Below are 25,481 nucleotides of genomic sequence, written 5' to 3'. Positions count from 1 at the left end.
TATGGTCACTTTTAACTGCTTGTCTTTTGTTTTTGTTTTAGGTTGATGTGAGTTATAATCACTTTTACTGTTACAGATAGGTAGCCGTGTTGGTCTGCCATAGTCAAAATAAAAAAAATCCTTCCAATAGCACCTTAAAGACCAACTAAGTTAGTTCTTGGTATGAGCTTTCGTGTGCATGCACACTTCTTCAGATACACTGAAACAGTGCTACTGGAAGGAATTTTTTATTATCACTTTTACTATTAGCTTTTATCCCTTTCCTCTTCAAGTTTTATGTGCTTTATTTTATTTGCATGTTTTTATCTTATACTGGTCTGCATAAGATAGCTTCCTAATGAAATCAGCCCTCTGTTCAGAACCATGAGGACTAGAATCTTTTTTATTTTAATGGAGCATTTCATTTTTGCCTCTTCAGTGCAAAGCTCCTCTTTCTCTGGTTGAGAAGTGTTAAGTTGTGGGTGAACATATCAGACGACACAGCGATTCTTCCAAAGCAACTCTTTATTTGTAAGCTGGAACAGAACTGAACTGAAGGCCTCAGTCAGCCTGCTTATAGAGAGCTCCAGAACAACGTAACTGTAGCAACTTTCTAAAACTATCCAATCACTGAACGTCACTTTCGATCCTTCATTTGCATACAAACTATCCAATCACTGAACATCACTTTCAATCATTCATTTGCATAACTATCTACAGTATCCCCCTGCTGGCCCAGGGTGAGAACTTCAGTACATAACAAGAGGTTTGGTCTTTAGAGCTGAAACAGAGCTAGGGTGGGTTTTTCAGGCCAACTCTTTGCTTTTACAGACGCAGGTTGCACCTGATAGGAGTCAGGAACCACAAAAGCAGCAGTCCTAGACAGCTTGGACAGGCAGCTGCATGTTTTGGGGATCAGGTTGGGGTAGCACCACATGTGATGCCAGGGGCCCACTTTCCCTTGGGGATGATCTGTTGTGGGGCAGAGAGGGGGGTGTTGGCTGCAGGCAGAGCCGGAGCAAAGCATGGGTGGAGTCTGTAATAATGCATGTCCTCGGCTGCACCCCATCTATTTGATTTTGCACTGAAAGCACACTATTTCTTAAACCTTGCTTCTTAGATTGAAAGCAGAACCAGACTCCGTCTTGAATGCAGACTTGAAATGGGAATTTGGATTCAGATTCAGTCTGTCTTCCATCTTGTTATAGATAATTTGATTTCTTTGTATGTTTTTATGGGGAACAGGGGAAAGGTTATAAACATTGATGGGATTCTAACAGGGACTTCTTCACGGTTCAGAAGTTACCTGTGTGGAGCTAATCTCTGAGCACAGGCCTCAGTCCCCCCAGCAATCGTGCTGCAGCATTCTGTACTAACTTCCAAGGGAAGTCCCACATATGCAAATAATATAGTAGTTCTGCTGTCACCACATTTCTTACTCTGAAGAATAGTCGCTAATAGACTAGATCTGTTTACAGTCTGCTTATATTTCCATCTGAAAATCAGCTCAAACCTTAAGCAACATTTGAGAGAAAAGGCTTTGCTTTTGGCATCCAATTTTGGTTTTCAAACACTTGTATACTAATAATACATCAGTTGTTCCACTGAACTAATTATAATTTTTCATCTTTGCATGATGACTTTGTGCTGACTAAATTGTTTTCAGTCATTTTTAGGCTGGGCACATCACACTACAGAAAAGGGACTGAACTACATAACCACATTTCAGCAATATAATGCAAAACTTTCTAAAAACAATTCTAAAACCCTTCATTTTGAGTGGTCAGGCCAGTCCTAGAGTCCCTGTGAATGACAACAAGCAAATATAAAACTCATAAAATTGCATTGTAAGGGGGAATAGTAACATTCCAGATTACAAAATGAGTTTTCTGTGATCAGAATGTGAGGTATTCCAGGCATGCTCTTCCCCTTGCTCTGTATCTGGAATGGGAGGGTGTAGTCAAGGGTGATAAGTGATCTATTTTTCTTTCATCCCTTCAGATCTGCAAGAGCAAAGCTAAAGAATCTCAACAGTATTACCACAGCCTGGCCATCCGCCAGAGCTTGGCCATCCACTTCAACATCCAGCAGGACTGTGGCCATTTCCTAGCTGATGTGCCTGTTCGTCTGCTTCCATGGGAAGATCTCCATTCACCAGAAGAGGATGAGGAAGAGCAGGAAGATGACAAGCAGAAGAACACCGTGGACGTTTCACAGAAAGACAGCTCAAATCTGCCAGGAGCCACAAGCAAGCAGCGCAGCAGAGTTGTAGTCATCACTCGAGAAGTTCCCTACCTAACCGTGGCAGATTTTGTGCTGGAGTCCTCAGACTGCCATGCCAGCAGCCCAGACTTGTATGAAAGGCAGGTATGCCTCCTCCTCTTACAGTTGTGTTCTGGTCTAGAACACCTGAAACCGTATCACATCACTCATTGTGATCTGCGTTTGGAGAACCTTTTGCTGGTGGACTATAGGGCAGGGGGAAGCCTTCTGAACAATGAGAGTGTGGAGCCCTCTCCCAGTGCTGCTTGCCCTGCCAGGCTTATAGTGAGCAATTTCTCTCAAGCAAAACAAAAGAGCCATCTGGTGGACCCTGAAGTCCTAAGAGACCAGTCCCGCCTTGCCCCAGAGATCATCACAGCAACACAGTATAAGAAATGTGATGAGTTCCAAACCGGCATCCTCATCTATGAAATGTTACACCTGCGCAATCCCTTTGATGAAAATCCAGAGCTGAAGGAAAAAGAGTATACTTGTGCTGACCTGCCCAGTATCCCTTGTCGTTCCCTTTATTCCCTGGGGCTTCAGCAGCTTGCTAACTGCCTGCTAAACCCTAATCCATCGGAGAGAATCCTTATATCTGAGGCCAAGGGAGTCCTTCAGTGTTTGCTGTGGGGGCCCCGGGATGATTTGTTTCAGACTCTCAATGCCTCTTCCAGACCAGCACAAAGAGATACTGTGCTCCAAAACTGGCTGGACATCAAACGGACGCTGATGATGATCAAGTTTGCTGAGAAGTCTTTGGACAGGGAATGCAAAGTCAGCCTCGAAGACTGGCTTTGTTGCCAGTATCTGGCTTTTGCCACTACAGACTCCCTCAGCCGCATAGTGAAAATCATGCAGCAACATTAGTTTGTAGCCGCTGCTTTCACTTGGATGCACCACAATCCTCTCTTCATCCCCAGCCTCATCTATGTGTGCAAGTTTTAAAATTATAAGCTAGAACTCAAGGTCACCAATAGTGAGCAAACTGATCTTGCCAGGAAGCTCTGTTTCCTGTCGTAGGTGCCAGGGAGAGGTCTGAAGCCTAGTTTAGCTGGTGGTTTGTTTGGACAAGGAGGTGTGTAAATTTATTAAGGATACCACTATTTATTACATTGCTGTTTGGAGGTGTAAGAGTGTGGAGTGAGTGCTGCAAATGGCAGCATCCAGTAATAACTGCAAACAGAATTGAGTCAGCTGTGAATGAGCCACCAGAATGCACACCACTCTTCACAAAGACATGGCCTCTGCTCCATGCCTTTGTCATTCTGGCCCCATCTCAGGGGTGACTTGGCCATATCAGTCATACTTCCTGCAGGTGCAGTCTTTTATTTGATTGTTCCTTCCCCATGAGACAACCCTGGACCACAACAGGCGGCCACTGAGTGACTTACAGTCAGCTGCAGACTGAACAAATTTCCTTGTTTCTTTTATTCTTGCTGGGGTCAAAGGACACATTACATGGAAAGCCCCAATATTTGTGGTGTGTTTTTTAAAAATAAAAACACAACCTAGTGATTTTGAGTGGAAGTGTGGCAGGAAAGATGGGCTCATCCCTTCTCCTTACAGGTCATTTTTCCATTCAGATTTCTTGCCTGCACTGCTTCCCCCCACCCCACAGAGTTCCAGGTGCAAGTTTACCCTTCTTGTGTGTTGCTTTCTCGTGCCTTTGTCTTCTTAACCCTGAACTCTGATTTATCAATCTAGAATATTTCCAATGGCAGCAGCAGATGTGTTTTTCTCTTTTTGCCAGCACATTTGACACAGTAGTTCTGCTAGAGATCATTGATGGTCTGTTAATTATAATGTTAACAGAGCAATGCCAAGAGCAAAGGGACGGTTTGAAGCAAATAGGAGCAGCTATTCCCCTTCTGCTATCTGGCTGGTGTTTTACCCCAAAACCAAGGGTAAAAATGCCAGGCTTCCATGTCTTCTTTGCAAAGCAACAAGGAAGCAGGGTATTAAAGTTGCTCAGAGCTCATCTTTATGTAACAAAAAAGCTATGTAAATAGAGATGAGTTTTCTACAGGTGTGGTTCTCTTGGGGGCAAAAGATGTTGTGCAGCTATCACAAAACAGTTACGTTTAGCAGTTTTAGTTTATGTAGAATCTGGCTATCCAATTGCTGTCAGTATCTAGTTTTTGGACATTTTAGCTGTTTAAGCATCATTGGCTCAGAGGGAATTGCTGCCTACTAAGTCCAGTGGCCTGTAGAAATGTTTGCGCTCCTTCCCTGACACACTGGCCTTTTCCTGTGGATCCATTACAGTACAGTCCTGCTGCACCTGATCTCTCTGCTCAGTATTGGTTGGACTTGGTTTGAGTAGCTCTGACCTGATGGAACTGCAGCCCAGTATTTAATTCCCACAGTTGGGGGTGGTTTTTGAAATGTGGACAGCTCTTGTGTTGAGCCCATGCTGCTGCTGCTGCTGCTGCTCCTCCTCCTATGGATATATGTGCAATTTTTTGATGTATTATATGAGAAAGCTGTGTTAGTGTTTACGTTGCTTAACAGACTTAACCATATGTTAGATCTGCCCCCTTTCCTTTTCATGGCACATAGATGCACAAACTTATGTGTCATCCTTCTCCAGATTGATGTTTCCTTTCTTTATTGTTAAACTGTGACTAACCTGTTTACTTCAGCCTTAGAGACAAATAGCCACTTTGAACAGTTCTTGCATGTTTGGACCAGAAACTGAAAAGCAGACCTGCAGAAATTATGTCAGCAAAGTCAGCTCTGTGGTCTTGGAGCAGGGTGTGGATTTCTCACTGATGCCAACCCTGTAGTTCATGAAAATCTGACCCCAGCATAAAATATGTGGTGGCCTCTTTAAATGCTTTGAATCTTCTTGCTTCAGTACTTATTGATTATCAGAAAAAGACCAGACAAAGCTAAGAAGTGTGTGAATGTGTCCTGTATTGCTTTAAAATAAAAGTGCAAAATTTGTAGGCAGGCAGCTGTCCTGGCACACAAAAGGGCCCTCCAGACTGGGTGGTGTGAGGGGAATGGCGAGTGTATTCTGCAGCATGTCACTGACACAATAATAGTGCATTAGTGATAGAATTATTCTGCACTGTCCACACCTCATTCCACTTTAATGGCTGTTCTGCAATGATTCCCTGTTATTGCATGATTGCCACCTGGAAGGGCACTCTTGTACTATAGCACAACAAAAGCCAGACAAAAAATAAACATGAACATCCATGGTGTAAAAGGTTACAGGATTTCAGCAAGAGGTTGCGGGCTATGCACTGATTGGAAATGAAGCAGTGCTGGCCACAAAATGTTTGCAAACAGTATTGAAAGTGGGGTTTTGCATAACCACCACAATTTCATCATGAGCACAGATCATGGAGGCACAGTCAAAAGGACACCTGGAAGGCCAAAGAGCCAAATGTAATGTAATGCAGCCCAGAATGTAAGAGGTGATTTTGCTCCATGAAGCCCCCTGAATGGGGCATTTGGTACAGACTTCTGGCCAGATTCTTTGGAGAGTCTTGCACAAATATCCCATGCAGCCCTATATCACACAGGTAATTGTGTGATTGCTTGACACAATGCTTGCCTGTATGAGTCCACATTGCTCACAGCTATGCGCTGGAAAGGTAGAGAACACCTCCTTCCCAAGTTTTATATATGCTTCTAGCTGATATCTGTGTGCACATAAGTTCTCACTTAACCAGCATGCTCATCCTAGTGGAACATGGACTACTGACCATTGCAGCAGGGCACATTCCTTTAGACCACTGCTCTACTTTTGTGCAGAGAGATATGTGCTTTGTGTCAGTTTCATGTGGATGTGCAGAGTAGACTATTGAATGTTACATGACCTTGTGTGTTTTATGCAGCAGATCCCAAAATTTTGTATCTTGTCTTTTAGTAGCTTTGTGATTTCATTTTGCATTTTGATAGCAGATTTCAGCCAGTATTAGCATTGTGTACTCTAGGTGAGCATGGGGTATACACTCACTGCCGTCTCCTTATTTTGTAGCACTGAGTAAATTTGGTAATGAAGGATGGTAATAGGAATTCTGTGTAAGAGAGGGTGCATGAGGGAGAGAGAGGTACAACCAGGCAAGTACTTCCATTCTTGGTGGTGCCTGGAGCTGCCTTTCCAAGCATCCTATCGAAGTCTCATTGATTTGTTGAGGGTTTGCCATTGAAGAGTTGGGCCCAAACCAAGCAGATTTCAAACCAAGACACTAGAAGAAAATATTGTTACAGCACAGCATTTAAACAAAAGCCTTTGTTGCCCTCACAATTCGCTTCTGCAAGCATCAAAAATGAAACCTTAAATACACAGGCACATATTTGTAGGGTTTGCATTTTAGAGCCTTTTGAGTTGAGCTCACCGCAATTCATAGGATTGTGATTCTCAAAATAGCCATATTGACCATAAATGTATATATTTACTTATTGTAAATATATATACATTTAGAAAGCTGACACTCAGACTTATTTTAGCACAATAAACCTAACCACAAAAAAGTTCTGGGAAATTAATTGTGGGTTAAAAGAATTTGAATGTGTACTTCTCAGAGCTTTTGGTGTCATTAATCTCTTCTGGGATGGCAACCTGAGTCATTGATTAATTACACTAACAACAGTGCCTTGTCACAGAATTAAAGCTAACAGGGAGAGAATTTTGCAGTGGGAATCGCCCACTGCTACCTACCAGCTTAAAAAAACAATATTGCCCATATTTTGAAGGGGGTGGAGTCTAAGAAAGCTTAGTTGGCAATTCAACCAGAAGGGAACTCTATCTGGTGGCTTGGATTCAGACTCATTTGATACTATTGAAAAACCAAACTAAAAGTCAAACATATTATTCAAATCTGCAACTTGTATAGGGTATTTAAAAAAGAACCTTTTGAAATAGCTGCTTAGACAATGTAGAATTGGAAAACCTATTGCTCTGACAATCTTTTTCAGACTCCAGCAACAAAATTGTACACATAAACCACCTGCAACTCTTGTTACAAAATCTAATATTAGTTAGTAATATCAAGGAAGACTATACCCAACCTGTCCGTTAGTGTGGAACTCGGAGCACATGGAAAACGAGAAAGGGGAAAGTGGCAGACTTCTTACAGGACCATCCTGCATGTTGAATTTGGCTAGAAAAGAAACAGAAATGTTGCTAAGGGAACTGGTATAACAGGAGCTAAATGGGACAATACCTAAGTTTACAACTTACTCCTTCTCTCCTTTCTGCAAATTCAAGCCAGGAAGCACCGTGATACATTGTTCCCTTTTGAACTCTGTTTTACAACTATTCGAATAGGATCTGGTCAACTATCCAATAAAGTTAAGAGGAATTCTGCCTTTGGGACAGGTTTTTATTAGGGAACATCTAGAACCCATCAAAGCATCCTCAAACTTTTCACTTGTTGTTACCATTTTATGTTCTTGTATTTTATACTACCCTTCAACCAAAATTTTCAGTAAATTAAACATAAACCCAACAATAAAATTATTAATTATTATTTAATTAAACTGGAGCTGGTATTGTATTGTTTCTTACCTGTAATCCTTGGGTGAAGGGCAGTATAGAAATTTAGTTAATAATTGAATTACAAAGTCTATTCAATGCAGAAGTGAAGTGAACAGGAACTGACTAACCCACCTATTTGGTCCTCAAAAGCCAGACAAAACAGGTGTCTTTAGCAGGTGTCAGAAAGCCATCAGAGAGGGAGATCAATGTACCTCTAATGGGAGGTACCCACATTCCACTGATAAGGGCTCAATGTTCCTGTTTCGTGAATATGTATTCTCCTGTTTTGTACATTAATTGAATCCCAAACCACCAAAGTAGGAATCGGAAGTACCCCATAAATGAGATTCTTCATGGAGAGAGAACTGAGGTAACATATAAGGTGGATTAAGGAACACCAGGCAGCCTTCTGATGTAGCTTTGATCCAGTCTGGCCCCTCTTACATTACCAACTAGGTTTGGTTTCGTATGCTGTCCAAGCCCAGGATTATGGTTAAGGTCTCGCCTTAAAACTACACTCTGTAGCCAAGGTTTGCCCTGTGGTGACAGTTTGTGGCGAAGGATGATAACACATGATTCCAAGTTTGGAAAATGCACTAAGCCAAACTTTCATTGAACTCAGGACCCCAGGGGGGAGACAAGTGGGTGCAAGTGTCGCTCTAGGAGCCACATGTTTGCAAGTCATTCTCTGGCTTACAGTGCGGTGTGACCCTGGCCACAGTCCCCAAGTACGCCTTTCGCCTTCTTCCATATAAATGAATGGTTGTCATTTAATGGGGGCAGGAAGGAAAGAGTTGCACTTGTGTGTGACCTCCATGCTTGGTTTGTAACAGAAACCCCTCCCTGCGCTGGTTTGGTGTGGGATCCCTCCATAGCTTGGAAGGACTTGGAACCTTAGTCTTACCTGTGTGGCAAGTCTTTGGTGCTGCACTGAACTGCTCATCTTTTGTTCACAAATAAATACAGTTCCTGAAGTTTTACTGACTCTTGCTGCTTCATAGTATTAGGACTTAAACAGGGAGCACCCTTCACAAACCCCAGGGAATTCTCAGGTGACAATACTGCAGTGGAGGCAAAGTCTCCCTGGCGCTCTCTAGGAAGGGCCCTGCAGAATTGCACTGTGGGGTTTTGTTGCCATTTACAAGCTTAGACATGCAGCCCTAGGTCCATCATCATGACAAGCATTTTGAAAGCTATTCATCCAATCCAAATCAATTTTACAAAGGGCATATTGAAGAATATTCACTCTGTAAAATTGCTGCAACTGCTAAAGTAGCCCTTTCCAGCTGTTTTTTGAATTCTGATGAGAGGAATGCGTAATTTGAAAATGACAGCCAACAACATAGAAAGGGCCTAGATGCACAGTGCCAGCCCTGCACTGAGTTAACGGCACCAAACTATTGGTTTCCGTGGGTCTGGCTCCCCTTAACTGCAGCCTTTATACTTGGGAGATCAATTGAAAGCACTCAGCTCCCGAGAAAACCTCTACAGAAGTTGCTGCACCTTCCTGTTTCTTGTGGGAAAGCTCTTGGCTGCCAAGCAGACAATTGAGCTTAGAAGGGAGGGGAAAACAGATGGGAGTTCACAAAATTGCCCGCTCACTTGCATGGAAGTGCTTCCCTTTACTCCCACCAATACCTTGCTTCCAACTCCTTGATTATCCCTTTAATTCAGAAAAGATTGAAATATTTTTTAACAAGGAAGAAATGCATCTATCCATATTTTTATAAATGAATTTTACTAACTACAAGAACAACCCACTTTGCCCTTTTGTTTTTCTGTGCCCTGTCTATATATTATATACATAGCTTATATGCACACAATGTGCTTGAATTTTAAAAATTCTTTTTTTCCCTTCAAAATACCATTTTCAGGATACAAGTAGTTAACCTGAACTTGCTCAGGCTTAGAAAGTTTTATAGCTTTTGCCCTGAGGGATATTTTCTTTTAAATTGAATTATGCACAGCATGTAAAATATTAAAGAACAATCCCTATGTTTTTTATTAAAAAGCTAATTTTAAAAAAATAAAAAGTTCTACACAAAGGCAGTGGTATTTCTTTGCAAATGTCTCCAGGTGGGAAATAATCTTCTCTGTTGAAAGTCTCCATTCTCCTGGGTAATCTGTGTTTGGAGTTCACAGAATCGCTGTATCCGTTGTTTCATATCTATATTTACACATTTTTATAGATATAACTCCTAGGCTACCTTTGTGATCAGAGGGCAATAACACTCTGGTTTGCTGTGGTACTTTGCTGTATACTCTGTGGCATACATGTTACTGTGTAAATAAACTAGTTTTATTACGCTGAGAATCCAGGTGTGCCCTTGCCTTCACTTCTTCCCCTGCTGGGAGTGTTGCTGACAATAAAGCGGCATGAGTGTGGCTCTTGTGACAGATGCAAACAGGTGCAGCTTAGGGGAAGGAAGGTAGGAAGGAAGGAAGGATCTTTCTTGAGGATACCTGGCAGAAATGGATAGCATTCCGGATGCCAACATCTGTGGTGCCTCACCTGCGGGAGATCTCACACCAGAGGGAACTGACCTGTAGAAAGGACTCCATGAATGGAAAGCAGAGACGTTTAATGCACCCTTGTTAACTATGAAAACACTTTAAGTGATAGCATGCAGTCTGAAAGACACAAAACAAGGGGAAAGTAATGGGCATAAGGGAAAAATTCTTGTGCAACACTTCACGGACTTTCATTGACACTGTGGGAGGAGAGGAGCCAACTTGTCCTTGGTTCCAGGAGAGCGTGGGGGGGTGAAGAGGCAGTCTCCCCTTTCCCCTTCTGCAGCCAAGAGAAATACTTGCTAGTGGAGGCACTTTGGGTAGGGAAGGAGTCCAGCATTCCTTGGTTGCTGTCCAGGGGGATAGTGCGAGTCTCACTTCATGACTTCTGCCATACAAAAGCATTATTATTATTATTATTATTATTATTATTATTATTATTATACTTACTTATAAATTTATTAATATCCCACCATTTTCCCATTCTAGGACTCAAGGCAGTTAACATAGATAAAATAGGAAATGAGGTAACTTGATGAAATTGGGGTTGAACAAGGTAGCTGTTAAGCGGCTTTGTAGCTGGTTGACTGATCGAAGAGTACTCATTAATGGTTCCTTGTCATCGTGGGGGAAATGAATGTTTTAGTTGAGATTCCTGCATTGCGGGGATGGACTAGATGACCCTTGGAGTCCCTTTCAAATCTACAATTATATCATTCTATGACGCTAAGAAAATAAACTATCAGGCACCATGCAGGGGATCATGCAGCCTGGCAGTGATGCTCAGAGCATTCCATGCAGGAGAAATAACAGGCAAACTCTTGAGCTTTGTTACTCACAGGAGAGGCACCAGTTTCATAGAGGGAGAAACCAGTTTAGCTCTGTTCAGGTATTTTCTGCTCCTGTATTGAAAAAGGGCACACACCCCTCCCAACATTAGACATGCCTTCCCTGGAGCCTGCGCATACATCACAAACATAATTGGGAAACCTGTAAGCAGGGTTTGAGCTCAAGAGCACGGTCCTCCTATCTCCTCTATTTCAATTGGCATATTCAATCGTTGTTTCTTATCTGCTGGAATTTTTTGCACCCTTTTGTCTTTCAGAAATCTATCTATTCTCCTTAAATTATTTCTCTCTTTATTTTTATAAAGGCCTCTATAATAATCCAGAAACTCTTTCCGGATTCCTTTTGGGTCAGTTATTTCTTCTTCCTCTGCTATAATTCTATTTATTACACCTTGTTCTTTCCTCTTTTTAATTTGCCATGCAAGCCATTTGCCTTGTTTATTTGAAAATTCAAAATTCTTTTGTCTTAATTTTTTTATATTCCACTCTACCTCTCTATTTATTATTGTGGCAAATTGAGCTTGTAAGATTTTGATGTTTTCTATTATTTTCTGACAGTTAGGTTTCTGAATTAATTTTTGTTCATTGTCCATTATCTGCTTTAGGATTTCTTCTTTACCCCTCTCTCTGTTCTTATTTTTGATCGCATTTTGTTGAATGAAGAATCCTCTTATCACTGCCTTGCTTGCGTCCCATACCACATTAGTCTTTGTGCCCTTGTCACAGTTGTCCGTAAAATAATCTGTTAACTTTTTTTTGCGTTTCCTACAATCTTCTGGTCATCTAAAAGGTAATCCTTTAGTCTCCATCTAAAAGTTCTTCTTTCAAAACTCTCCAGTTCCAATTCTATCGGACTATGGTCAGATATTACTTTCGGTCTTATTTCTATTTGTTTAACTCTTGGGCACAATTCGCTCGAGATCCAAACCTGGTCTATCCGTGACAGCGATTGGTGTGGCCCAGAGTGGAAGGTGAACTGTTTATCCAAAGGGTGTCTGAGGCGCCAGATATCTATCAAGTTGCAGCTTTTTGTCATTGAGAAGAAGGATTTTGGTAATTTCCCTTCTTTACTTGTTCCTTCCCTCAATCTATCCGCCTCTAAAGAGACCACGCCGTTCATGTCACCCATTAAAATAATTTTTTGATCCATGTAATCTAACAGTTTCTCTTCGAGATTTTAAAAAAAGTCAGTCTTGTTACCATTTGGTGCATAAACCCCAATCGCGACTATGTTTTCACCTTGCCAATTAATCTGAATCGCCACCATCCTCCCCTCTTCATCTTTGAAGATTTGTTTTGCTGTAATCTTTTTTTTAACATACACCACCACTCCCCTTTTCTTTTCCTTATCTGAGGATTCAAATTCATTTCCTAATCTTTTATTAATTAACACTTTTTTATGTCTTTTGGCCACATGCGTTTCTTGAAGACAGATGATATCCAGATTTTTCTTTTTCAGAAATTGTTCAATGTTATTCCTCTTTTTTTCTCATTCATTCCATTAATATTCCAAGTCCAAATTTTTAACCCCATAGTGCCTGACATCCACCTAAGATTTCTTTATCCTTAAACAATTAAACAATTAAAGACTTAAAGAGGGGAAAGGCTCCGGGGCCTGACGGATTCACGGCGGGTTATTATAAAGAGATGAAATCAATTTTGGTGAACCCCCTGAAAGAGACTATGAACAATATCTTAAGAAAAGGAGAAATTCCGGAGACCTGGAAAGAGGCATTTATCACGTTCATCCCTAAACAAGATGCAGATTTAACTCAGGTGAAAAATTACAGGCCAATCTCGCTGCTAAATACGGACTATAAAATCTTTGCAGGAATTCTTGCGAGAAGACTGAAGTGTCTATTATCAGAGATTATCCACAAAGATCAGGCCGGCTTCCTTCCAGGCAGGCACATGAAGGACAACATAAGAAATATAGTCAACATGCTAGAATATCTATCTGTCAGGATTGACAAACAAGTTATAATGATGTTTGTGGATGCAGAGAAAGCATTCGACAACGTGATATGGGACTTCATGTTGAAAAACTTGGAACATATGGAAGTAGGCAAAGATTTTTATAATGGAGTTAAAGCAATATATACAGAGCAGAAGGCCAAATTGATTATAAATAACATCGTGACAGAAGAAATAAAGGTACAGAAAGGAACAAGACAGGGATGCCCACTCTCCCCGCTACTATTTATAACGGTATTAGAAATCCTTCTAAATTCAATCAGGCAAAATGAAAAAATAAAAGGAGTGGAAGTTGGACAAAATGTGTATAAGACCAAGGCCTTTGCGGATGACCTAGTAATAATGACGGAAGACCCAACAATTACAATGGAAGAAATCCTAAAAGAAATAGACCAGTTTGGGGAAGTGGCAGGTTTCAGATTAAATAAGAGGAAAACGAAAATGATAGTTAAAAATATGGACCAAAGCATAATAGAAATAATTCAACACCAGTCGCAGATAGAGGTGGTTAAAAAAGTGAAATATCTTGGGATTTGGCTAACACCTAAAAACATAGACTTATTTAAAAACAACTATGAGCCAATGTGGAGGGAAATAAGAAAGGACCTGGAAATGTGGGGAAGACTGAAATTGTCGTTCTGGGGAAGGATCAATACTATCAAGATGAATGTATTACCAAGGTTATTGTTCTTATTTCAGACCATCCCTATAATTAAGGGGAGCCGAACCTTCAAAGAATGGCAAAGGGTTTTATCAAGATTCATCTGGCAGGGCAAAAAACCTAGGATTCAGTTTAAACTGTTAACAGATATAAAGGAAAGGGGAGGCTTTGCCCTGCCAGATCTTAAGTTATATTATGAGGCATCATGCCTTTGCTGCACAAAAGAGTGGGCAAACTTAGTGAATACGGAGCTGCTCGACTTAGAGGGCTTCGATAATAGGTTCGGCTGGCATGCCTACCTATGGTATGAGAAAAAGAAAGTACATAAGGGGTTTGGAAACCATATCTTTAGAGGTCCACTTATCGAAATATGGGAAAGATACAAAAATCTATTAGAACCCAAGGTCCCACATTGGCTCTCACCTCTTGAAGCGATAAGTGTGAAGAAAATTAACATGAGAAGTAATTGGGCAACATATGGTCAACTATCAATTAAAGAAGATGGGAAATGGAAGCTAAAGCCATATGAGCAGGTTAAGGGTGATGTGTATGATTTGGTTACATTACTTCCAAGTTAATGAAAGGTTCAGAAAAGATATTAAAGAAAGAGGGTATGCAGACAAAGATTCAAAATTTCAGATGGAGATTGTAAACAATGACGTGAAAATAATATCCAAAATGTACAGGATATTGTTAGACTGGAACTTAGGGGATGAGGAGGTCAAAGTAGTAATGACTCGCTGGGCTAAAGATGTGGGCCATAACATACAATTTGAAGACTGGGAGAAATTATGGAAGGATGGTCTAAACTTTACTGCGTGTGTAATGGTAAAGGAAAATGTCATGAAGATGTTCTACAGGTGGTACATAACACCTGTGAAACTATCGAAAATGTATAAGGTATGCAGTAGATGTTGGAAGTGTAAAGAAAAGGAGGGCTCCTTTTACCATATATGGTGGGAGTGCGGGAAAGTGAGAGAATTTTGGGAAAAAATATACGTCGAACTAAAGAAGGTCTTGAAGTATACGTTTACAAAAAAACCTGAAATCTTTCTATTAGGGATATTAGGGAATGAAATAAAAAAGAAAGATTGTAAATTTGTATACTATGCAGTTACCGCAGCAAGGGTTATATTTGCTCAGAAGTGGAAAAAGCAGGAAATCCCAACGATAGAGGAGTGGAGATTAAAGTTATTAGACTACGCGGAACTGGATAGATTAACAGGGAAGATCAGACATTTAAGAGACCAAAAGTTCATCAAGGATTGGGGAAAATATGTGGATTATCTGGAACACATTAGTGAGGGACAAACAACGCTAATGGGATTCAGAGAAGCACTGTGAATGTTTAAGAGTTATTGTTTAAAGTAAATAGAAGGAAAAAAATGTCCAATGACAATACAAGCAAAGAAATGCGTAACTTTAATTATTACTACGAAAGATTAACGGACAAGCTGAAGGAAGTCTAGAAAGAGATGATAATGTATAGTTTTCGGTGAAAATTTTAGTAATGTATATATTCTTTTTGTGTGTGTGTGTTTTGTGTTGATGCTGTTTTTCCTTTTTCTTTTTTCTCTGTTTTTTTTTACTTTTTCCTTTTTCTCAAAAATCAATAAATATTTACATGAAAAAAAAAGAGAGCACGGTCCTCCTCCTGTGGTTTCCAGCAACTGGTACTCTGGGCACAGGTGTTCTATGCAAGTGTGCGACAGCATTCTGTACTCACTGCAGCTTTTGGATCAAGTGCAAGAGAAGCGCGCCCCGCCCCCCTTCTTATGAGAATATTTTTTGTCAGTTGCTCTGAGGGTCTCCCGGGGTTACGGAGCACGCATTCTACATGCACACATGCATGTGGAACTCAGTACCACAAGATGTTGCAATAGCCACCTTAGCTGGCAGAAGCCCAAATGCTATTTTGCTTTAGAGCACGAGTTGTGGAAGAAGCAGGTCCTCATCCAAATTCTAACGCACCAAATTTGAGTCCTTTGCTTCCGGATGATGTCGCTGGCGCCTCTAAACTATAAAACAGCACTGAAAAGTGATGAGAGGGCCTGAATGAGAAACGAGCCAAGCAGATCAAAAGAAAGGGCGCAGGATCTCCTGTTCCCAAGACAGAACAACATCTCTTTTCCTCCTGACATAAATAGGCTGTGCCCACTTTTGATCCATGGTGGTCTGGGTCTTTAGAAGTGATGCTTACTCAAATTACACACACAAGGGGAGGGAAACCCCACTCGTGGAGCAAGAGGCGTGTCAGTTCTCAGTGAAGGCAACATATGTTTTTTGACTAATGACAGGACCAAAAATGGACTACCAACACTTATTTGACCTGTGACATGGTCTGGTGTTCTATTTCTCTAGGAACTGACAGCGTTCCATGCATCTGTGTGCATCAGGCCCAAAGAGCAGCCTTGCTGGATGAGACCAAAGGTCCATGTAGCCCAGCAGCCTCTTTGGGGTAGGGAGCCAGCCACAGGCAAGACCAGAAGACAGCCCCCCTTCCATGCTGCTGGCCTCATGAAGCAGCTTGGAGTGGTATACTGCCACCACACCGAGAGGCTTTGTTTAGGAAATGTGGTCCACAGCAATGGAGATATACATTTCCCGCTTAGGTTATGACAGTTCTATTCTGCCTTTCTGGAAAGGAGCTAAAGAAGAGCCCAGCTTGATCAGGCAAGCGGCCCATTGAGTCCAGCATCCTCTCTTGCAGCTGACCAGGTACTTGAATGTGTGGCCCCAAATTCTAGCATTAAGAGAGAGGGGAGAGAACATGCTATCCATTTTCTCCACATCATAGAGGATGAAGGTCCTCGTGGCCACAATCCAACACAAACATAGACAGGCTTAAGCTGATTGCATGCTCCAACTGTTTTGCATTGTACCCATTGTGGGTATTTTTTTCCAAAAAAATAAATACATCATCACCTTCCATTCCAAATGCGTCATTAGCTTGCCATCTAGAGGACACTTTAAGAAAAGACAGGATCTTTGCATGAGGATAAATAACAATGGAAGGAGGGAGCCTGACCTTGTTAGTTCTAACAAAATGAATGCACTGCTTCATGGTAAGAGAATCTCTAAGCACCAAGGCTTTCAGCTTGTTCTTTTCCTCAAGCAGTAGAGGGATTTTGTCTGCTATTTTTTTCTTCCACCATTCATAGAATCACAGAATTGTAGAGTTGGAATCATCTCAGACTTGAAGTCGTCCTGGGAGGGGCAGACCAGCAAGACGGCAGGTTTCAGTGCTGGTCATCATTTGGATGGATCAGAGGCAGGATATTACGGAGTCCAGGGTAGGTCAGAGCCCTTTCCATTTTTTGTAATGGCAAAGTGTAGTTCCTCTGTTCTTCTCAGCTAGCATCCTTCAAGTCAGGCAGGAGGTCAGCAGAGCATCTGTGTCTCTTGCAGAAGTCCCAGGGTCCAGCTGCCAGCCCCTCCAGCAGACGAGTGAGGAGCCAATCCTGCTCCCTGCGGGGTTCTGTTTCACCAGCATGTCCCTGGCAGAGCCAGTGGGGTGTAGTGGTTAGAGTGTCAGACCAGGGTTCAAATCCCCACTCAGCCTTGAAGCTCTTTGGGTGAGCTTGGGCCAGCCACTGCCCCTCAGCCTCACCTACCTCACAGGGTTCTTGGGGTTAAATGAGGAGAGAGAGAACCATGGGTGCCACCTTGAGCTCTCTGGAGACAAAAGTGGGGGGTGAATGCAACTAAATAAATAAATAAGCCTGCCCCAGCCATCAGCTGTCAATATTTCCATCTGGGGTTCCCAAGACAGTGTCTGTGGGCAGGGTGCCCTCAGACAGCACTTTTGGCACCAGCCAAGGCCTTCTGCCCCTCCCACTTGATTTAACATTAATAATAATTGAGGGTGTGCGGTGGGGGCATTGCCTGCTTTTTTGTATGAGGGAATAGCTGGTTTGCCTGTTGCTTTGGAGGGTGTGCATTTTCTTCTTTGAAATGCTTGTTTTGTAGTACCCATGGCAGTTTCTTAGATTCCCAAATCTGCCTCCAGGCCCCAGAGGGGAAGAAGACCCCATCATTAGACATTTTGAAATGTGACAAGCAGACCAGGTTGCACTGGAGTCTCTGCCCCAAAGTCCTGTCCTGATGGCAGCACAAGCCCCAGGCTCTTCCTGGGATGCTTTGCACCTTTGCTAAGCTCAGAGTGTTCCCCCTCCCCACATCCTTTGAATAAGGCTATGCCCCTTAATTAAATGTCAACTTCCTGTTGCCTATAATCAGATTATCCAATAATACCTGCTCAAAGAAGTCAGAAAATTAAGTCTGGCCACCATATGATTCCTTTTCACTATGAATCATTTGATTCCTGAGGCTTGGACTGAAATAAATTGGAGATCAAATTGTTGCATGAATTAATTAAATCAGACGCAGTATCTTTAACAAAGCAACCCATATCCCAGACATAGGCTGGCACTGTTACTGGGAACTTAAAAGGAAATCAGAAGCTTCTTGAAAATAATAAAATAAAATCATTCTTCTGCATGTGAAATAGAAAGTCCCTAAAGGATGGATAAAACAAGTGCCAAATCACGTGCCATTGTGATAAAAGATGACTGAGCAGGGGTCTTGTAATGATGATAAGAGCATGGAGCACAGAAGGCTGCATGTTGCAACACATGCCAGGCTCTCCTTTGTAAAACCCACCCAAAGAGCAGCTGAAAGACAAGCCCTCTGAGATCAGACTCAGGGTCCACCAAGTCCAGCTGCAGCCCACATTATGCTCCATGGAAGTTAAATTAACTATGAACCCAACGTTGTCTGCTTCACTCCAGTGCCAAAGTGTGGCAACAATTTAGCAGTGTTTTGCAGCAAAAATAAAAATAAAAAACCCACATTTTGCAATGTCCCAGCAACTGAGCAATTGCTACTCAAACCTACGTTAGTATTTTCACTGCAAAACTTTGGGTTTGGGGGTGATAACTATGACCCCAGCTTGGGCAGCAGTTGCCTAGTTGGTGGGGCCCTGCAAAATGCTGCTAATCTGTTGCCGCACTTTGGCACTGGTTTGGAGTGAAGCAGACAACGTTGGATTTTGGGGGTGATAGCTATCACCTCAGGTTTGAGTAGAATTGCTCAGTTGGCAGGGTGCTTCAAAATGTGGGGTTTTCACTGCCAAATGCTGCAAAATGACTGCAACAATTTGGCATCGGTTTAGAGGGGATACAGTACTAAATGTTTGGGTTTGTAGTTAATGTTAAGTACGAACCCTTAGTTGATGTATCAATTACTCGGTTTGTGGGGCACTGCAAAACATGGGGGGGGTTGCTGCAAAACTGCTGCAAAAAAACTGCAAATCTTTGACACAGGTTTGCAGAGGGTCCCACATTTTGGAGTTAGACATGGCTGGACTACACTTCCCATTTCCCCCTGGCCACGTCAGATCAGCTGAGCTCCACCATCCTGTTTCCGGAACCATTACGGAGACCTCTGGGTACAGGGCAGTTTATAAATACAATAAATAAGTAAATATTGCCCCCTCTAGCAACTGGCATTCAGAGATACACTGCCTTTGGACAGGGAAGTGATATTTAGCTAGCATGGCTGGAGAAGAGCCCTTCACCCTCATTCACTTGGAAATTCTGATTTGGTTTCATTCATTTTGTTTTAACCATGTAGGACAGAACCTGCTCCTTTAAAAGCAAAAACCCTCATTAATTTGCAGGCCCAAATGTAAGGGGTTTGGGTTGTTGGAGCGCTTGGCAGGCTGGCCTGTTTGGCTGTTTTGTGTGTTTCCTCTTTGTGATAGATGTTAATTACATAACAAGGCAGATTGGTTCCTCGCACCCTCCCTTCTTTCCTTATAGCTATCTGGCTGCTTCCCAACATGCATAAAAATTGCATTTAAAAATATTGCTTTGTGCTTGAAGAATAATTCAGCAAAGTGCAGAGAGTGGATTATTCCCTTTGGGACATTTCAAATTCAGTCAAGTGCCCTTAAAAAGCAGTAAGCAAAGCAAGAGGGAAATCTTGGCACTGCAGCACAGTGTGACCTGATTTTCTCCTTTGCTGCTCTAACGTGATGCCTCTTCCCCTCTCCAGCAAGAGAGAATTCTCCCAGCAGGGGGAACAGTCTTCATTCATTTATTTCTGATCTGATGGATGCTGCAAGAACAAAGCAGGCGAGGGGAAATTGTATCGTCCTAGAACACAAATGCTCCTCTGCTCAGATGACTTTGGGAAAGCAAAAGCAAAATCCATTATTGGGTAAATCAGAGTGGCAATAGGGAGAGGGAAACTGTAGGTCATTTTTTTCAACCTGATCCTAGGCAAGGGCAGAGAGAAGCTGAGCCCACCCCCCACCCCCTCTGCATTTTATTTCTTTCCTGTCTGCACCTTAGGGCCAAGACAGATATGGGCATTGAAGGCATCCGTGCATTTCACTTGAGCATTTTCCTTTCACAAAAGGAGCTGAGAGGGGGCAGAACCAGGACTGTGGCCTGCAGAGAGCGCGCCAAACTCTCCCCTCCATCGCAGTCCTGCCAGAACCCCACTCTTCCCCCCTCCCCATCCTCCAAGCTGCTATTCATCCCAGGAGGGAGACTGTTGTTGCATTGTGTCTGGGTGAGATTTGGGGCAGTGGTCTGATGTGAACTGGGAAGCCAGGAGTCGTGGAGCAAAGCTGCCAAAAGAGGACTGAGAAGCAAATCAGGACCACAGACAAACTGGGAGGCAGGATCAGAGGCGTAGCGTGGGGGGTGCAGGGGGGGCCGGCCGCAACGGGCGCAACATCTGGGGGGTAGGGTTAGGGGGCGCAAATCCACGGCTTAGGGGGCGCAAATCCACGGGTTAGGGGGCACAAATTACTTGCCTTGCCCCGGGTGCTGACAACCCACGCTACGCCACTGGGCAGGATCAAAGAGCAAGCCAGAAGACTGGGCCAAGCAAAAGAGACAGGGTCACGCCAGAGCTCCGTTGCTCCTCAACTGGAAGGCGCAACTGGAACATGGCGCCTGGTGTAAGCCTCATCAGTTCCTGGTATTGTAAGCCTGAGACAGGGCCTACCTTTTTACTGATCTTTGTAAGCTGCTCTGGCAGCCTCTTTTTTTGGCTGAAGAGCAGGGTAAAAATACTTTAAATAAATAAAATCAGAAAGCTGGAAAGGAATTTAAATTACATCTGGTCAAAAATCACTGGTGATGCAGGAAATCAGAGAGAGAAATTTAAGAAATTACTGCTATTTACTTCACGTTTGTTCCCAAATGAGCTACTCAAGCTTTACTTATTACTAGGACTGCCATCTGATTTTTAAAATGTCAGTTAATCAAAGGAGTTTCAATCAATTGATTAAGACAGTGCATGACCAAACCAATAGCTTTTTTTAGGGAAGAAAAGCATAGTTTGTTCTTTACTGGAGCTAAGATTCATTTAGCATCAGACACACACTTAAGGAAATGCATTCTCACATGCCATCCCTGACCACTGGCCATGCTCATGAGAGCCCAACATCCCTGGGCTGTAAGTGAATGGGCTATCCCCAAATCCTGGCTCACTAACCAGACACAATATAAAACAAGATGAGGAACTCTCAAAAGAAATGTACTTTTCCAGTTACACAAATAGTAGCAAACCTAGGCTGTAACCCCTTCCAACCAGGGGTTCCACCTTGACTAAAATGGGGGGGGGGCAGGTAAGCTCCACCCCACATAATTGATCACATGACAGCACCCACCCACACCATTTTAATGGCAATGCCCATCAACGTGGGGGTGGGATGCTGGCCCCCTCCAATATTTTATTGGGGGGGGGCAAAGGGACCTCAGCCCCTAGCAGTTGGCTCCCATGCTTCCTACTGAAGCCCGGAGTTACCAGTCCAGAATTCCATTTTGATCCTGTGAATAATGTTGCTGGCAGGCACCAGAGTCGCAATTCCTCGGCTCAGTATTTGCAGGCTCTCTTAGAAAAGTAGGTCACGAGGCAGCTATTCAATGAATCAGTCTTCAAATCCACAGGCAAGAAACAGCCACACAAGCCTCTGTTGTGTAACTTTCCTAGCATCGTTCTTTATCTGTTTACAAACCATTGCATCCTAAAATAGTCAAACGATTATTTCCCAACAAGGAAGCATTTCTGAAAGCATCCAAAAACACATTATATATTTCGCAGAAAGTTGTGTAGAGCAATATCCATGTCTGCCAACATTTCACAGGTAACAATATCATTCATTTCAATTTATTGTATATCACCAAAGGCCTTCACAAGGAACAAAGAGGATAAAAAGCAAAACCTTCCTCTAAAATCACATAACATTTACAGCATAAAAACTGAAAATTACAAAGCATTAACATAACTGGAATGAAGCTTCTTAGGTGCCAGAGCAAATATGGCTACCAGATGTGTATTTATTGGCTAAGAATTCAACTATCACTTCCTGGGAGGATCAATTTGAGAACCAATAGAGAATTTAAAAATTTCTCTGGACACCATATGTAAAGGGCAAATCTACAAGCAGTGCATCTGCAACCTGATGACATCCAAAAATGCCACTCCATGTGTGCTATTCCAACCAAGTATGCTGAGGGCATCTGTTGAAACCTAAGTTCAACAAGGGCTCAACGTAATTGCAGAAAAGCCAGCATCTCAAGGTAGTGAAGCCCTGAATTGTTGTCCTTGATTTGAGGGTATGAAATAGAATAACAGGCTGTGATAATGGATGCTTGTTCTTGGCTGACGCCATGGTCTAGTTTCCAGTAAGTACAAAGAGTGCCTGACCACCGTATCTCAACAGGAATACTGCTGTTCCACAAAACAGGGACCTCCTCCCTGAAAACTCTGCTCCTAGTTACTCAGGAGCAGGCTACTGATATTATTGGGACCTGCAAAGTCCAATTTTGTTCACAGAAAACAAAACTAGGTCATCAGCATATAACAGAATGGACACATTGCGATCCCCAAGAATCAGAGAGCCTGCTCCATTGTGGCACCTAACTGAAACAGTTCAAAACTCTTGAACTACTTCTGAGAGTAGTTCCCAGAGTTGCCAGGTAAACTGAAGGTGAATTAAGTTCATTTTGGGGTAGAACTTTGAATGATTTCATCTTCACGTTCATTCCTGCACTTTCGTGTTTCATCTTCTTTCTTTTTTAATGTCAGTTGGACACCTATAAAGAAAATTAGAAAGCAAAATATGAAGACAGCATTCCAAGTCTTATTAAGCAGATACAGAGACACCGCTGTTGCTGAGGCTGCTCAGTCATTTAATCACTATTGCTAAGCAATCGGAGGGAATCTGAGGCATTTCCTTTATCTTCCTTGCTGAAGAGACTGACTCTCTTGGTTGACCACAAACTTGACATGAGCCAACAGTGTGACGCGGCAGCTAAAAAAGCCACATCAATAGGAGTATAGCATCTAGATCAAGGGAAGTAATAGTGCCACTGTATTCTGCTCTGGTCAGACCTCACCTGGAGTACTGTGTCCAGTTCTGGGCACCACAGTTCAAGGACACTGACAAACTGGAACGTGTCCAGAGGAGGGCAACCAAAATGGTCAAAGGCCTGGAAACGATGCCTTATGAGGAACAGTTAAGGGAGCTGGGCATGTTTAGCCTGGAGAAGAGGAGGTTAAGGGGTGATATGATAGCCATGTTCAAATATATAAAAGGATGTCACATAGAGGAGGGAGAAAGGTTGTTTTCTGCTGCTCCAGAGAAGCGGACACGGAGCAATGGATCCAAACTACAAGAAAGAAGATTCCACCTAAACATTAGGAAGAACTTCCTGACAGTAAGAGCTGTTTGACAGTGGAATTTGCTGCCAAGGAGTGTGGTGGAGTCTCCTACTTTGGAGGTCTTTAAGCAGAGGCTTGACAACCATATGTCAGGAGTGCTCTGATGGTGTTTCCTGCTTGGCAGGGGGTTGGACTCGATGGCCCTTGTGGTCTCTTCCAACTCTATGATTCTATGATTCTTCCAACAGAAGCAGCTTGCAGTGAAAACAGGTACAAGAAAGGATGTGATGCCTTACACCTTTAACAGCTGTGGGGCTAGCACAAATTACAATTATGGGGAAATTGTCACTCTCTGTCAGACATCTTACACTGCATTACTTGTGTGGCACTGAATAACACTTGGATCCCGTACTTTGGCGCAACAGCTTATAACATTCTGAACCCGGGGGGGGGGTGGCTAAGGATGAACCCCAGCTGAACTAGCTAGTTTTGTAAAAAGAAAAACTGGAGTTAGTTCCTTTATGGGCCGGAGAAACTTGAACAACTTCCTTTTTAAAATGAACTTTACAAGCACTATTTATCATCCTGCTGTTCCCCCTTTTTAATCGACCTTGTTTTTGTGGTGAACCACAGTACGAGTTTGAACCCTTCTAAGCCAAGAAAAATGAGGCAGAGCAGCAGAAAGACCAAATCAGTTCCTGACTGTGCCTATATTTAGTCTGCCCAAGATAATCTGGGACAAAGCTAACCAGAAACAGCAAACTGGGGAAATTTTCAGGTATTTCTAGCCCTGTTCATTCGGGGCTAGTTTAGATTAATGGGCTAGTGAGATGATGGGATAAGAAGTTCTAAGATGGTAAACCCCACCAGGTCAGTTCATCCAAAAGCGGGTTGGGGATACTCTTGGGGCTCAGAGATGCTAGACCATGGGTAGGCAAACTAAGGCCTGGGGGCCTGATCCGGCCCAATCACCTTCTAAATCCAGCCGGGAATTAGTGTGTTTTTATGAGTAGAATGTGTGCTTTTATTTAAAATGCATCTCTGGGTTATTTGTGGGGCATAGGAATTCATTCATATTCCCCCCCCCAAAAAAATATAGTCCAGACCCCCACAAGGTCTGATGGACTGTGGACCGGCCACCTGCTGAAAAAGTTTGCTGACCCGTGCTAGACAATGAGCAAAAAGGCTCATCACAAACTACTTGCATTAGTTGCAGACATTACAATTTCACCCTTGGTAGAGGTGTGTTCAGGAAATACAAGTGGTGCCTACCTACATCAAAATGTTGCAGTATGGACCACTCCTGTATAGGGCAGCCAGCCAGCCATACCCTTTTCCAGGATAGTCCATTGCACAGAAATACCATTTTCTCCCCTGCAGCTCCTGTGGCCTCAGCATCTCGCCCCAAGCTTTTTTGTTATTCTCTACACCTCGGGGCTTCCCCAACCCTAAGCAGACCTCCCTCCTGGGACTGGACAGTGTGTGCCTTTTGTCGGTTTTTGGCCACATAAGGAAGAGAATGAGAGGAGGAGTTTGGTATGACTTTGGAGGCATTCCATAAAGGCCTCTGCAGGAAGCAGGACCTAAAAAAACACCCGAAAGCAAAACACTTCCCCATGGAAACTTCCCCATGTAATTGAGCTTGACCTGTCAATCAATAGCTGGACGGTGCCCGTAAGAGTAATAATCATATTAATAATATTTATTCATACCCCGCCCATCTGGCTGGGCTTCCCGGCTCCCAACAGAATATTAAAAACCCAATAAAACATCCGTCCTTGAAACCTTCCCTCGAGAGGGAGGCCTTCAGGCGCCTGCTAAACGGCAGCTAGCTGCTTCTCTCCTGGACGCTCCCCAGGGCTGCCGGGCGACCCCTCGGGGAAGGCAACGCAGGCGGAGGGCGGCCGGGGCGAGAGGCCTTCCTCGGGCGGCGGCGCTTCGGGGGTCGCCCTCCGAGGGGAGGCCCCTCCTGCCGGGACGCGCGTGCGCAGACGCCCTGCGGCCCCCCCCGCCTCGGCTTCAAGTGCGTCACGTGTGGGATCCTCTGCCCGCCCCCCGCCGAAGC

The 25,481-nt window shown here is 43.1% G+C and overlaps 1 protein-coding gene and 1 long non-coding RNA gene across 6 annotated transcripts in view; one reads left to right on the top strand and one right to left on the bottom strand.

The window, feature by feature from the left end:
• The window catches only part of PEAK1 (pseudopodium enriched atypical kinase 1), an 83,368-nt gene extending 73,316 nt beyond the window's left edge, over positions 1 to 10,052 (top strand). For all 4 annotated transcript variants that reach the window (XM_083460679.1, XM_083460677.1, XM_083460678.1 and 1 more), the window contains one exon: positions 1,981 to 10,052. In XM_083460679.1, coding sequence (XP_083316805.1) covers positions 1,981 to 3,111 — 1,131 coding nt within the window. In that variant the 3' untranslated portion in view covers positions 3,112 to 10,052. The remainder of the gene's footprint in view (positions 1 to 1,980) is intronic.
• An 11,836-nt stretch (positions 10,053 to 21,888) lies between these two features.
• On the bottom strand, positions 21,889 to 25,412 carry LOC310686740. Of its 2 annotated transcripts, none has more exons than XR_014516078.1 (2): positions 24,689 to 25,412; positions 21,889 to 22,848 (listed from the first exon to the last, which is right to left on the bottom strand). It is a non-coding gene; the product is annotated as an uncharacterized lncRNA (long non-coding RNA). The 2 variants fall into 2 exon arrangements; XR_014516079.1 differs by having other exon boundaries at positions 24,693 to 25,075.
• Positions 25,413 to 25,481: the final 69 nt, after the last annotated feature.

Source organism: Podarcis liolepis, assembly GCF_965112155.1.
Source record: "Podarcis liolepis genome assembly, chromosome: 9".
Lineage (NCBI taxonomy): Eukaryota > Metazoa > Chordata > Lepidosauria > Squamata > Lacertidae > Podarcis > Podarcis liolepis.
This window is presented reverse-complemented; position numbering and strand designations above follow the sequence as displayed.